The sequence below is a fragment of the Denticeps clupeoides genome, chromosome 9 (genome assembly GCF_900700375.1).
Source record: "Denticeps clupeoides chromosome 9, fDenClu1.1, whole genome shotgun sequence".
In the NCBI taxonomy this organism is placed as follows: Eukaryota; Metazoa; Chordata; class Actinopteri; order Clupeiformes; family Denticipitidae; genus Denticeps; species Denticeps clupeoides.
The window spans coordinates 12,924,380-12,937,641 of record NC_041715.1 but is presented as its reverse complement, the minus strand read 5'-3'; the positions used below and the strand labels follow the sequence as shown (position 1 = coordinate 12,937,641).

General features: G+C 42.8%; 2 protein-coding genes across 3 annotated transcripts; one reads left to right on the top strand and one right to left on the bottom strand.

The window, feature by feature from the left end:
* The first annotated feature begins 1,026 nt into the window (after positions 1 to 1,026).
* Positions 1,027 to 11,893, top strand: usp37 (ubiquitin specific peptidase 37). 2 transcript variants are annotated; one of them, XM_028992068.1, is made up of 24 exons: positions 1,027 to 1,199; positions 2,624 to 2,872; positions 3,576 to 3,741; positions 3,816 to 3,901; positions 4,666 to 4,781; positions 4,857 to 4,934; positions 5,123 to 5,211; positions 5,290 to 5,383; positions 5,472 to 5,624; positions 5,735 to 5,866; positions 5,942 to 6,065; positions 6,164 to 6,369; positions 6,456 to 6,573; positions 8,405 to 8,484; positions 8,563 to 8,727; positions 8,887 to 8,931; positions 9,020 to 9,155; positions 9,382 to 9,598; positions 9,784 to 9,947; positions 10,032 to 10,092; positions 10,210 to 10,325; positions 10,432 to 10,501; positions 10,582 to 10,720; positions 10,807 to 11,893. In XM_028992068.1, the coding sequence occupies exons 2-24, from the start codon at positions 2,696 to 2,698 to the stop codon at positions 10,886 to 10,888; spliced, it is 2,814 nt and encodes a 937-aa protein (XP_028847901.1). In that variant the 5' UTR covers positions 1,027 to 1,199; positions 2,624 to 2,695; the 3' UTR covers positions 10,889 to 11,893. The 2 variants fall into 2 exon arrangements, with proteins under 2 accessions (XP_028847901.1, XP_028847900.1); XM_028992067.1 differs by having other exon boundaries at positions 2,621 to 2,872.
* On the bottom strand, positions 11,658 to 13,251 carry ybey (ybeY metalloendoribonuclease). Its single transcript, XM_028992069.1, has 4 exons — positions 12,694 to 13,251; positions 12,347 to 12,478; positions 12,201 to 12,269; positions 11,658 to 12,115 (listed from the first exon to the last, which is right to left on the bottom strand). The coding sequence occupies exons 1-4, from the start codon at positions 12,901 to 12,903 to the stop codon at positions 12,008 to 12,010; spliced, it is 519 nt and encodes a 172-aa protein (XP_028847902.1). The 5' UTR covers positions 12,904 to 13,251; the 3' UTR covers positions 11,658 to 12,007.
* Positions 13,252 to 13,262: the final 11 nt, after the last annotated feature.

The following is a 13,262-nucleotide window of genomic DNA, read 5'->3' as shown; positions in this document are numbered from 1 at the left end:
GCACTTTGGAAACCTTCCTGCACTAATTACCTTTATTGTGGAGGACCAGTCTTGACATAAGTAAAAATCATCTCTATCATTACCTGTATTAACACTTACAGTCTTATGCACCAGATAACATACTGACCATTTTGCACATCTCAATTCATTTTGCACATCTTTGCTCTTTTTTCAGATTCCTGCACATCTTGCACATGTTTGTATTTTATTGTGTCCTGTTTGAAATATCCAACATATCCACTTACAAGAATCCTACATGATGTTGTCCAGTTATGTGCGGTTTGTCCTGTTCATTGTACAGAAAGTTTTACTTTTCTCTTATAGACATACTGTACAGTATTTACATTTTATTTTTAGTTAGAATAGTTTACTTTAGTGTGTTTACATATATATTTAATAATAAAAATAAATAAAAGTGAAGTGATTGTCACATGTGATACACAGCAGCACAGCACACGATGCACACAGTGAAATTTGTCCTCTGCATTTAACCCATCACCCTGAGTGAGCAGTGGGCAGCCATGACAAGCGCCCGGGGAGCAGTGTGTGGGGACGGTGCTTTGCTCAGTGGCACCTTGGCAGATCGGGAATCGAACCGGCAACCTTCTGATTACAGGGCCGCTTCCTTAACCGCTAGGCCACCACTGACCTTCTTTCTTTTATGATTGCACTGTGTCTGTGAAACATTATTTCAATACAGGGTATTCTGTGTATACTGTTGTACTGACAGTAAACCAATCATGAAACTTGAAATGAAGAATGCACATCAAAATAAATGTATAAAAACATACACATGAAATACAATTGGGTAATAGTTTATATAAAGATTATTGGTATGTATTTGTGTCAAACTGTAAACTGTAAAGTGTAGAGCCACACTAACACGGTCAGTGATGGGTAAAGGAGGGCTGCTGAGATTATGTTTAGAGATCTGCGTCGAAAACGACAACTCTGGCAACCCCGCTTCCCCGCTAAAGTCCTCTCGCGCGAGGGTCCGCGCTCCTGCGTCACTTCCGCGGTGAACTTTCCACGTTCCCGCCATCGCGGACGCGCCGCACTGTCAGCGACGCAGCGCGGGAGGCGGTGGGGGCGCACGTCCATGCCGGCAACGTCCACGTCCAGCCCGTCCGTCCGTCCGTGCGCTCTTCCACGCCGCGTCCGCGGGGTCCCTCGACGAACGCCGCCGCGCGTACTGAACAGTAAGTGGCCGGTTGCGTCGGCGTCGGCCGTCTGCAGGCTGCGGAGCGCGTTAGCTTTAGCCGGGCTAGCTGGCTCGCCGAGCACGGCCTCCGGCTTTACTAGCCCGCCGCGCGGCTGCCGTCGGCGGGCTGGAAAGTTTCGAATTCGGAACTCCGGTCTTAATGCGCGTGTCGTCGGAGCTTTTTTTTTATTGTTTGTTTGTTTTTGCTTCGCGGCGTTGGCCGGCTCGCTTCTGCTGAAGGGAATTGCGAACAACCGAGGCTTGTGCGGCACCGCCTACTTAGCCAATTGCGAGCCGGCGGGTTTAAATCAAACGCGATGCCGGTGTGATGGCCACTTTAATTGCGCCGTGCTCAAATTAATGGTTTTGACGTGCATGTTTTTTTGTTTTGTTTTTTTTTTTTGTCAGCGCACAATCGGGAAAACTTTGGAAAGTCTGGAAAATAATCACACATGCTGTCGTTGACCAGACCGAAAACACGTTAGTCGGGGGAGAGAAGTACATTTTATATTCTGCGAACCGGGAGGGAAATCGGAACCTTTCCGCGGCATCGCGTGTTTTTTTCTTTACAAAAGGAAAAGCAAAGGTAATCTTCAGAAAGCGCTTCTCTAGAGACCGGACACAGACCCTTGACTTCTCGCGCCTGGTTGTGTGCGTTTCCCGGTTTTTCCAGGGCCGTGAAGTGATTGTCACATGTGATTCACAGCACACGTTGCGCACAGTGAAATTTGTCCTCTGCATTTAACCCATCACCCCGAGTGAGCAGTGGGCAGCCATGACAGGCGCCCGGGGAGCAGTGTGTGGGGACGGTGCTTTGCTCAGTGGCACCTTGGCGTATCGGGATTCGAACCAGTAACCTTCTGATTACGGGGCCGCTTCCTTAAACGCTAGGCCACCACTGCCCCAAACATCATAGAAATCGTGCGATTCCGGCGCGTACATCGTTTTTTGGCACGTATGGCCCGCTTGTGGTGTTTTACTCCCTCCCCCTTTTCTTTATTTTCTTTAAATAACCTTCAAACGCGCTGGTCTTGGACTGTAAACAATTGTGTGATGCATTAAAAAAATTTAATGGCTGACTCCGGGTGCTGGGAATGTCTGATAATTATGGAATATTCTGCCCGCATGTAGAGAGGACCTTAATGGGCAACGTTTAGGCTGGAGTTCCAGTGGAATGATGTGTTAACCCAAGACTGTTAATTTAAAATATTTGTTTATTATTAGAAAACTTTGTTATCTTAGCACAGCAGAATAGTTTGTACAGTATCTAGTGAATCAGCTGGTATTGTTATTATTATTCTTTTTGTATTTTTTTTACTGTAATTACTGTAACATAAATATGTTTTGACCTGCTTCACGACATTGTATGTATTTACCCTGCTCAAGCATGTTACATAATTTTTTTTTGGTGTGTTTCAGTAGCAGGGTAGGAATTTGTGAATCCTACCTGCCAGCCTCGAGACCGGAGATCCCAAGCTCTGCATCCTAACTGTCATGGCACTCACAGCAGCGGCCAAGTTGTCCAGCGTGGTCCCTGTTCGCATTCGCATCAGCAGCCTGGATCATGGCACTACCAAATGGAAAGAGGGAGGCTTTGAGATTCATGAGAAGGATAACAAAGTGAACATGTTGGTGAAGTTTAACTGTGGCGGTCCTGCCAAAAACTTCCAGGTAATTGCATGGGTGGTGAGCAGGGATAAACAAAACACTTTGTCTTTTGTGTTTCTTCATACAATTAGGCCGTGGGTGTCAAACATGGCCCACAGGCACCCACCCACAAAAATATCACTTTATATAGATCTCTTATTATGCCGGCAATATGAATCGTTGATAGCACACAAACTACATATCCCATAATGCTTTAGTTACCTTGCCGAATGCGATCTTCACACTGCAGCTGAATCTGTACAGGAGCAGTTTCCACATTGACAGCAAGTGGGTTGTGAAGCAGCTCGAAATTCTTTTTTCTTGCTTTAAAGTCACCAAAGCGTTGTGAATAGGACACTTACTTTGTCAGCAAAGTGTGCACTGCATCATGGGATCTGTAGTTTGTAGCTTGTGTAGTGCTTCATATTGCCAGGCAATAATTATAATAATAATGTGAGAGATAAAGATTTGTGAATTAGGCGGTTAAATTGATTGCATGATTTTTTTATTTTTTTTTAATTTAGTGTTAATGTTCCAAATATTACTGACTATATTAAGTGCAGTCTGCAGTAGTAATGCTATTTGGCCTGTTATTGACCTCTTATATCTGTACGTGTTTGTGCATGTGCACCCCACAAATAATATGGCTCACCTGAAGTGTAATTCGAACCTGGATTTTGGAGTCCTAACAAATTTTTGAAACTTTTCATATTTTTTTTTTATTCAGTTGAACCACAATGTGAAGAATGTTGTGTGGGGCTCCATGCATCATCACAACAGGATGGTCCTAACACTGAAAGACTCCAGCACTGTCAGCATTGAGAAGATGCCCATCTTATTAGCTAAGAAGATGAAGGAGTACATTGAGGCTCTTAAACAGGGAAAGCAGCCCGGTGGGTTTCTGTTGGTTCAGAATAGTCTCCAATGAGTGGGATTGTGTAAATATTCATATTTGTTTTGTCATTAGTAATGAAAGCAAACCATGGAAGTGCCAACTTTGGTGGTGTGCTTGGAAACCGAGCAGTGAAAAGTGAGACAACTCCGGAAAGACAGGTATTGTTCACATTCTTTTCAAATATGAGCAAGATGAGCAGTAAAGCTTCGTTCAGTGTTCTGTTCATAATCGATTATGTTGCCCACGTCTGCATCGCGGTGCATCGATTATACGATTAATTCCAACACCCCTACTACCCAGCAGCAATGGTTAGAAAGTTGATTACTGTTGCAAAAGGGCAAATAGTTGTTGGACACCCACAATCTGGCAGTGCATTTTCAACCCTGATATATAAAAATATCTGCAAATCTTAACTACGGGCTTCTTTCACGCTTTCTTACCCACTCCTCATTTTCTGTAGACACAGTGGTTCTAAAGCAGGGGTGTCAAACTCGTGGCCCACGGGCCGCATCCCACGAGATCACCGCATACAGATCCACGCTTATGGCCCTGCGACAAGAAGCGCTGACGACGCACAAACTACATATCCCACAATGCAGTGCTTCAACTGCCTTGCTGAATGCAATCTATAAACCGCAGCTGAATCTGTACAGGAGTTCCCATGTCGACGGCAAATGGGTTGTGAAGCAGCTCGAAATTAGAAAGTCACCAAAGCGCAGCGTGAACTCCGTGCATAGGGTGCTTGTCAGGAAAGTGTGCACTGCATTATGGGATCCACAGCCCGTGCGCCAATAGCACGTCACATTGCTGGGCCTGAACGGATCTATACAAAGTGATCTAACGAGATGCGGCCGAGTTTGACACGTGCTCTAAACCATTTCCCATCACAGCTTTTTAAACAAAAAAATTATAATTTTTTCAGTCCAATTCAAGAAGAGCAAGTTTGGAAAACAGAGAAGAGAACACTCCCAGGAAACCCCTTGGAAGCCCTAGCAGAGTTACCTCTACACCGGTCCGCAGTGGCCTTTCAGAACACAGGTTTGTGTGTTTTAGTGCTGCCTGTGGTGGGATTCTGTATGACCGTTCAGTCAAGATGTTTATTTTATTTTGTAGAAATGAAAAAAGGAAGAGGCTAATTAGCTCTGATAGTGACATGAGTGAGGACTACCCAAAGGAAAATGATTCTTCCAGGTACAAACTTGGAACTGTATTGCAGTCAGTCACAATCACAACCATAATGCAATTATCTTTGTTAATGTTATCGCAAAGACCTACTTCAGCTGTTATCTAATATTTGGTTCAAGCACATAAAATATTGCTGTAAAGTTGGGAGGTTTTTGATATGGCTTTTTCCAATTCTGAACTTGAACTGTGTGCAGCAACAACAAGGCCACATCAGACTCATCTAGGAAGTTTCTGCTCAGCTGTAAAGAGAAGCTGAAGCAATCAGAAGAGAACAGGACCTCAGGTTTGTAATGCATGCATTTATTTCATTCATATTCTGTATTCCAAAGGGTCTAGATGTGATTTATTATGTCTGCTGTAGCTCCACTTGCTCCTGCGCCACTACAGCCAACGTCGTTCTACGGCAGCAGAACAGTGACGAAGGACTACACACAAAGCCATTCATTTTTGGACAGGTATTTAGTGAATGTAAAATGTGAAAACGATATAAGATTATCTATATGCATCCAGTTAAATGTCTAAACTCGTGTGTGTTTTTGTAAGACCGAGCAGTACAACTCAGTCTCCTTCATTAAAGAGGACCTTGTTACCCAACCACTCAACACCTTTTAAAAAAGCACGGCCCTCTACAGACTACGGTGGCTGGAATAGACCGAGGCCTGCCACTCTGTCTCAACCTCAGCCTTCGCTGCAAGGGTGAGAAGTGTGATGATACATTTTTCCCAAACAAAGAAACCGCCATTTGTGCTTTTGTGTGTTTTTGCTTAGACCACCTTGTTTATGTTGAGCTTTATTTCATGCGACAGATTCTCAAACTTGGGGAATACTTGTTATATGAACGCCATCCTCCAGTCACTCTTCAGCTTGCCATCCTTCTCCAATGATCTGCTCAAACAGGGGATCCCTTGGAAGAAGGTCCCTGGCAATGCCCTGCTCAGGTAATTCTTTTTAGTTATTTTTAGTTCATGTCCTCTGCATGGTTTTGTAACCCATTGTTCTGTTTCAATTTATAGACGCTTTGCCCATTTGCTTGCTAAAAAGGACATCTCGTGTCCAGAGGTGAAGAAGGACCTACTCAGGAGGGTTAAAAGCTCCATATCCTCAACTGCCGAACGGTTTTCTGGTTACATGCAAAATGTAAGAAAATTGACTAAATATCCACATGAGGGAATTACACAGTGGTTTTAATAATGTTGTAGTAATTGTGTAGGCAGTAAAAGTATCGCTTCTCACAGGATGCTCATGAGTTCCTCAGCCAGTGTCTGGACCAGCTTAAAGAGGACGTGGAGAAAGTGAACAAAAGCTGGAAAAATGAACCTTCAACCTGGGATGAACCCCCGAGCCTGAGGCTTGGGGAGGAGACAGAGACCTCCCGCACCTACACCTGCCCCGTGGTTGTCAACATGGAGTTCGAAGTGCAGCACACAATCTCGTGTACATGGTGAGACTCATTGGAATGTAAATTTTGAAAGAAGGTATTTTTGTGCACTCTATGGACTGTACTTAATTTATTTTTTACCTTCACAGCTGTGGAGAGGTGGTCACCAAGTGTGAGCAGTTCAACGACTTGTCCATTGACCTACCACGGCGGAAAAAGACCCTTCCTCTTCGATCTATTCAGGACTCTCTAGATCTCTTCTTCAGGGTAAATGCTACTATCTACTATATACAGAAGTTTTATATGGGGTTGTGGGGTGCAGCACTCCAGTGTGATGTTTAGGAAGTATTCAAATGTGAAAAGATCAGTTTTGATGATCTGATAGATCATTCTATATATTGCAGAGATGTTAAGCATGCTAATCTGCTATTAGCAGCCCACCCTGTATACTGCAGTGTATCTACTATTGTAGCACTGGTAACTGGAAAAGTGAAGTGATTGTCATTGTGCACACAACAAAATATTAGTCAGCAGTGGGTAGCCATGAAAGGTGCCTGGGGGAGAAGTGTGGGTTCAGTGGCACCGTGGCGGTTCGGGATTTGAACTGGCAACCTTCCGATTACGGGTGTGCTTCCTTACCCTCTAGGTTGAATGGACATGGTGGTCATTTTTTTGTGTACGTCTGATATAACACCTTAAACATGCTTATTGTTTTCAATACGGATTCATGATTGATATATATATTTTGTGGTTTTCAATTGGGATGGTTCAAGACATGTCAAAACATTGATCACAATGTATTTTCCCATGTTATAACAATTGTTATAACAAAAATATAAGATCACACAAGCAGTTATACTTCACTTTTTAAAAAAGTGGAATATAAATATTATAAAATGGCCAATTGGAATTTTATATATATATATATATATATAAATTTTTTTTTTTTTTGGTATGTTTGTAGAGTTCTCTTATCAGTTAATCTTTTGCTGATCAAAAATTGCAGCACAGCACTAGCTTGCAGCCGCCTCTCCAGATCCAAAAGGGTTTTCAGGGTTTCTGCAGATAGTATTAAATTGGATTTTCCCAAATTAAGGTCTTAAATATACTGTCGCCCCAATAAATGTATTTAGTATTAACCTATAAATGTGGTGAATTTCTAAATTTTGTCTTTTGTCTATGAGCTCAGAATTAGTGGAACCGCCTATGGAGCTAGACTTCAAATGTCTGCGCTTGCTGGCAGACGTGTTCTGAGAGTTGGAGTTCTCCTTTTATATTTAATATTTTTTTTAATATTACTGAATTAGGAAAGGTGAGGAAGGTAAAGTGTGTTCCTACATTTATTTTTTCTAAATCAAATGAAACAACCCTTCAATTAAGCAGTAATCTGTGATCACGGTGTGCGGGTCGAGCTCACATGTTAAATGCAAACACAAACTTCTGGTCTATTGTACTTATCCTTTCCATATGATTTACTGCTGGAAGTGTTTTATTGATTTGGTTAGTTTTGGCAGGTAAAAAAATGTGCCACCAAACCAACCAATCACCAACCAGAAGAAGTTAAATATTATTGGCTGTTTTCTGTTCTGGCTGGTGATTGGTTGGTTTTGTGGCAATAGCAGTATTTTGTGAGAAGAAATGACTAAAATGCACAGAATATATTGAGAAGTTCTGTGCACAGAAAATGTTCACATTATGTTTGCTTGAATGTGGCACAAATATAACTCAGGTGGGAATGGAGATATCACAGTTGCCCCCTAGTGGCTTGCTACAGTACAGGTAATGTGAGTCTTGGAAGGAAAATTAATAAATCAAATAATATTTCTTAAGATAAAATACTATTTATTTTAGAGCATCTTTCCCTCACAGTTTCTGCCAAGAAAAGCTCCTTGGACAAATGTTGTTGACGACCCTGATGAAGGGCTTTAAATTTGGTGAAAGTGGCCTTAAAAAAAGGTTGTAAGTCTTAAATCAGGGTTTCTGCAGGTTTATGTAGCACCTGGTTCTGTAGAAGAATTGTGACTGTTAACTGTCTATCCTGTATGTAGCTGAAATGTCAATAAAACGTACTTGCCCCTCATTGTTTTTGTTTTTACAGATGGAGGAAATTGAATACTCGTGTGAAAAGTGCAATGGGAAAGCAGCGACTGTAACCCACAAATTTAGCCGACTCCCCAGGTACGACTTCAAGCTGCTTATTGATGTGGAGACAAGGGACAAATTCAGATCTGACTGATGTTCTCTTCATCCTACCAGAGTGCTGATTCTTCATCTGAAACGGTACACATACAACACCCAGCTGTCCCTCAACAGCAAGCTGGGACAGCAAGTCGTGATCCCCAAATACCTCACTCTCCTGTCCCACTGTACAGAGTTTACACAGCCGCCTCTGTACCTGGGATGGAGCGCTCGCACTGCCATGTGAGTTTTCAAATAAACTCTTATGTAATCATCAATAGTTCTTTTTTGGAATGCGTTATAGAGGTTGTAGGTGATTGGAATCGAGTAGAAAGATTGGAGTTGCAATGACTCATTATTTATACAGCTTTTAAAGAACATTTGGCTTTTCATTTGTTTCAGGTTTCGAACAGCGAAGAATTCACAGGCAGTGAACCAGTCGCTTCGGTGAGGAGCAGTTTTCCTAAATTCAGATCTAAGTTTATCACACAAACGCAAGACTGTTCTGTAACCTTTATATAATTAAACATTTAAGGAAAGGAACACTGAAACCCTGCAGTTCTAGTTGTGTTATGGACTCTGACAGCGAAGAGGAGCTCACCAGGAAAGTTAAAGTCACTGGCAAACAGAGGCTAAGTGAATGCCTGGCTGATGACGAAAGACCAGAGGAGGTAAGTCTTGCTGTATAAATGTAATAGTTTGATGTGAACGCTTTGGGAAAATGTCCAGCTCTTGCTTATGTCACATCTTCCCAGCAATTTTTTTTTGGGGGGTGGGGCATCCACATGAATTAATGAATTACTATAATAGTATAGCCATTCTGTGTGTGTGTGTGTGTGTGTGTGTGTGTGTGTGTGTGTGTGTGTGTGTGTGTGTGTGAACTTTCTGTACTGACAGGTCCAGCAGAATGTCCTTGTAGAGCAGTCAGACTTTAACACTGTCAGTGATGATGACATGCTGGCTGCTGTGCTGGAAATGAGCCGTAATGACCCAGAACTGAATGGGACATCTGAAGACAAGTCCACCAGCAGCCCTGACACGGGGTTTGGGGACACCGATGGGCAAGACCTCACAAGCCATATGGACCTTATGGATGGTGACCGACAGTTCACAGGTACAGTTTTATTTTTAAAGACCTTTGACGATTTGCAGGGCTGGCGAGAAACACAGGTCGTGTTCTATATGCTGCTCTATATGTTGGGGGCATCTTTTAAAGATAATAACACGTACAATTTTTATGTATATATAAAAATAAAAAATACTTAATTCTTCATAAAAGTCCTTGTGTGTTCTTAACAGAGGCACTTGACTGTTTGGACCTGACTACAATGGATGAGAACAAGGAGAACCAGACTCCAGAAGGGGTTCAGGGCGAGTTGGACTGGGTTCAACAGTACAGCCTGGACCAGGAAAGGGAGGAACAAGAGCTTCAGCAGGCGCTGGCCCAAAGCCTCCAGGAACACGTAAGAGCAGTTTCTCTTCTGATGTTTGATGTGGTTCACATGTCATGGGCAAAGGCTGTTGACTCATCTCTATGGTCTTCGCAGGAGGCTCGTGAAATGAGGGAAGATGATGACTTGAAGAGAGCCACAGAGCTCAGCCTTCAAGGTACCTTTTGAAATTCTATGAAATGGTTAACATTCTTCTGTTTTCTGGTAAAAAATTTAACTACTAAACTTTTTTTTTTTTTTTTTTTTTTTTTAAATCCCCCTCAAATCTTCTCAGAATTCAACAATTCTTTTCCTGAGCTTCTGTGCTCCGATGACGACTCAGGGAATGAAGATGTGCTTGACATGGAGTACACTGAGGCCGAGGCAGAGGAGCTGAAAAGAAATGCAGAGGTAAGATGTAATGTGGCAGATTATTTTAACTTTATGAAAGGTCCTGGTGCACTGATGGTAACAAATGTTTCATCATTATTTCTCCTGTCTCGTGTCCTGCTTTCAGAACGGCCACCTTGGCAACTCCTACAGACTCATCAGCGTGGTCAGTCATATTGGAAGTAGCTCATCATCTGGTAAAAAGGCTGTTGGCTTTTCTCAACGCTTTACGGATATGTGAGTGAGAAGATAGTCATTGTGATATTGTCTCCTACAGGACATTATATCAGTGACGTGTATGACATGAAGAAGCAGTCCTGGCTCACCTACAACGACCTGGACGTTTCACGCACACAGGAGTCCACTGTGCAGCGAGATCGTGATCGGAGTGGATATATTTTCTTCTACATGCACAAGTGAGTCCTCCACCAGCCCGTGCGCTGCGCATTTCATACATCAGCTGTAGGCTGATTTGACTGTGTGTGTGTGTTTGTCTTTTTAGGGATGTTTTTGATGAGCTGGCAGAGCTGGAAAAGACCGGAGGGAGCAGCGAGGCGGGTCGCACAGTCCTGCAGCCCCTCTGAGACGCTAGTCTGGGATTCATCTGTGAACTTGGCAGGGGTAATACAGTAGCCCTTTTCCAGCACTACTGATCACCGTCCACATTCACTTGCAGGCACACTTAGTTTCCCTGAGACGCTGTTCACAGCGGTCACAATGGTTTCTTGGGCAGACGGAAGCTCAAGAATCCAGGTCCACAAAGGATACTTTGTAGAATTTCAATAAATGTTTCTTTTTGCTTTTTGTTCATTTCTTTTCCCTCATGTCTCATCTGTTTCTGAAAATGCTTTGGCACAGTAATTCCTTGGTACTGTCCTGCATTGGCTGGTTTTCAATTTTTAAAGTTTCTATATTATCTTCTACTAAATAAAGATTTATTCTTATATGTGTTTTGTGAGGAGGAGGGAGAGTGAGGGTAGTTTAAATGTATTTGTTTGTTGGAAAAACAAGGTGCAATATTTATTTTGCCTGTTGGCCTTTCTTCGTTTGTCCTATAGAGATGAATGGGTGGATTCCAGTTAAGGGTTTATGGACGACTGTTGATGTTTTAATTGATTTATTCATGTTTTATAATTCTAACCTTACAAGCTATATTGTATTGATGTAGCTTGTCTTTTATAAAATAACACTCTTTAGCTACTGTAAAAAATGTAGCTGATCCTTTTCTACAGAGCTTTACTTTGGTAAGAGGTGTTGCACAGTGATTTTGTTTAGAATATTAAGTTTTAAAAAGAAAGCTGAAACCAGTGCAAACACGTATACTGACTTGAAATCTATTGTGGTGTTATGGTGAATAAGATCTACATATTTATTATAGGATTTTTTTTGCAAATTTGCTTTTCTAACCTGGCCTGTAATTACTGCGTTTGCCCCTTTCTGGTCTCCTAAAACTGAGATGGAGTTCAATGGTATTCTGTATGTAAATGCTTTGTATATCACATCTGCAGTGGATTTCTAAACCCAGTATCTGCCTAGCATTCAGAATTTGGCTGCGAAAGCACATTTTAAAATAAAGCTATTTGAGAAGATGTGTGACATTATTTATTCACAGTAAAAGTATTAACGGACACTGGATGTGGTATGAGGAAGTGTAATCAATCAATCAAGTTGAGTCTGACCAGGGAGGGAGGGAGGGTGGGTCATCATTTCAGGTTCGCCTTTTCTTCTGTACATCTTTTTGTAAGAGGCACCAAGCGACTACCCGTGAGTCTGTTAAACTCTGTCAGAATGTAGCTCTCCTTCTGCAACATCTGTGTTGGGAAATTGGCACATAATTAAAATAATAAAAATACCCTGTGATAAACAGCAGCCGAATCAATCCATAAAAACCCCAACCTCCTTCCACTCTTCCTCAGTCTCATGTCTGTACCCAAGCAAATGGCAGATCCCATGGGCAGTGACAACCTGTGCAAATCAGAGAGGCTGTTACACCTTAAATGCTTTTATTTTTATTAAGGACTCACAGTGACATTAAAACTTACTGTAAGGGCGCCATGCAGATCCTGAGACGTGTCGCTGCACTGGTGCATTAAATACTCTACTCCTAAGAAAACGTCGCCCAAGTTGAGCTCATCTCTGTGTAAGGCACATGGAAGTTTTCCAGGCCTCAGGTCCTTTGAACAGATGGCATAAAATGATTAAACTTTTTTCTGCCATTCGGCTTAAAACATTTGGCACCGCATTCTCTCTCATTTTCCTTTAAATATCAAATGTCCTGTAAGAAGAAAAAGGTTAACAAGCGAATTTAATTTCAGATGTTGTATTCGTGCAATTATTAGAACTGTCAAATTAGAGGGCTTTTCCCATCCAGTGACTCTCTGGCTCCTACCTCGTAAAAGGGGAAAGAAAGCACGTCTGTCGGCGAGTCCTTCTTCCTGTAGATGTTATTTATGCGCTGGATCCTCCTGTTGTCCACGCAAATTAAGCCCAGGTCGAATTTCTGAATGCCCAGGATGTGCCGCAGCGTTTCCACGTCCCGGCGCAGCCGCGCTCGCCGTACAGGCACCACGGTCTGCAGGTTGCGCAGAACGACGCCCATCGCCAAGCGGCCAGTAGTGCAATGCGCGAAACGTGGCGTATTTTATTCAGCTAGGTGTGTAGCAGACGACATACTACGCGAAGGTGGCCCGTTTTATTCATACAGTTAGAATAATTAATGACCCCGTCGACACACGGTGTGCGACATGTGCCAATCTTCAGACCCTAACGCAAAACACCCAAAACATTTTCCACTCAGCCTCAAAGTCGACGTGTTTTGCTCGGAGAAAAAAATGACACTGACCGGCTACCCGGCGTGTGATCGGTCGAACTCGCCGATCCAGGATCAGCTTCCGCGGCGTGGACCCGCCTCACAGATGCTGTTACAGAGCCTCGCCAGCCGACCCAAGACCAGCGCCG

Bases quoted from the DNA above. Each gene is read 5' to 3' on its own strand.
- ybey (XM_028992069.1), bottom strand. From the start codon at position 12,903: ATGGGCGTCGTTCTGCGCAACCTGCAGACCGTGGTGCCTGTACGGCGA. The intron at 12,479-12,693 runs GTAGGAGCCAGA...ATCTGTTCAAAG, and splicing joins TTTCTTTCCCCTTTTACGAG to GACCTGAGGCCTGGAAAACT. The intron at 12,116-12,200 runs GTTGGGGTTTTT...TTCCCAACACAG, and splicing joins CTGAGGAAGAGTGGAAGGAG to ATGTTGCAGAAGGAGAGCTA.
- usp37 (XM_028992068.1), top strand. From the start codon at position 2,696: ATGGCACTCACAGCAGCGGCCAAGTTGTCCAGCGTGGTCCCTGTTCGC. The intron at 6,370-6,455 runs GTGAGACTCATT...TTACCTTCACAG, and splicing joins CACACAATCTCGTGTACATG to CTGTGGAGAGGTGGTCACCA. The intron at 10,093-10,209 runs GTACCTTTTGAA...AAATCTTCTCAG, and splicing joins CACAGAGCTCAGCCTTCAAG to AATTCAACAATTCTTTTCCT.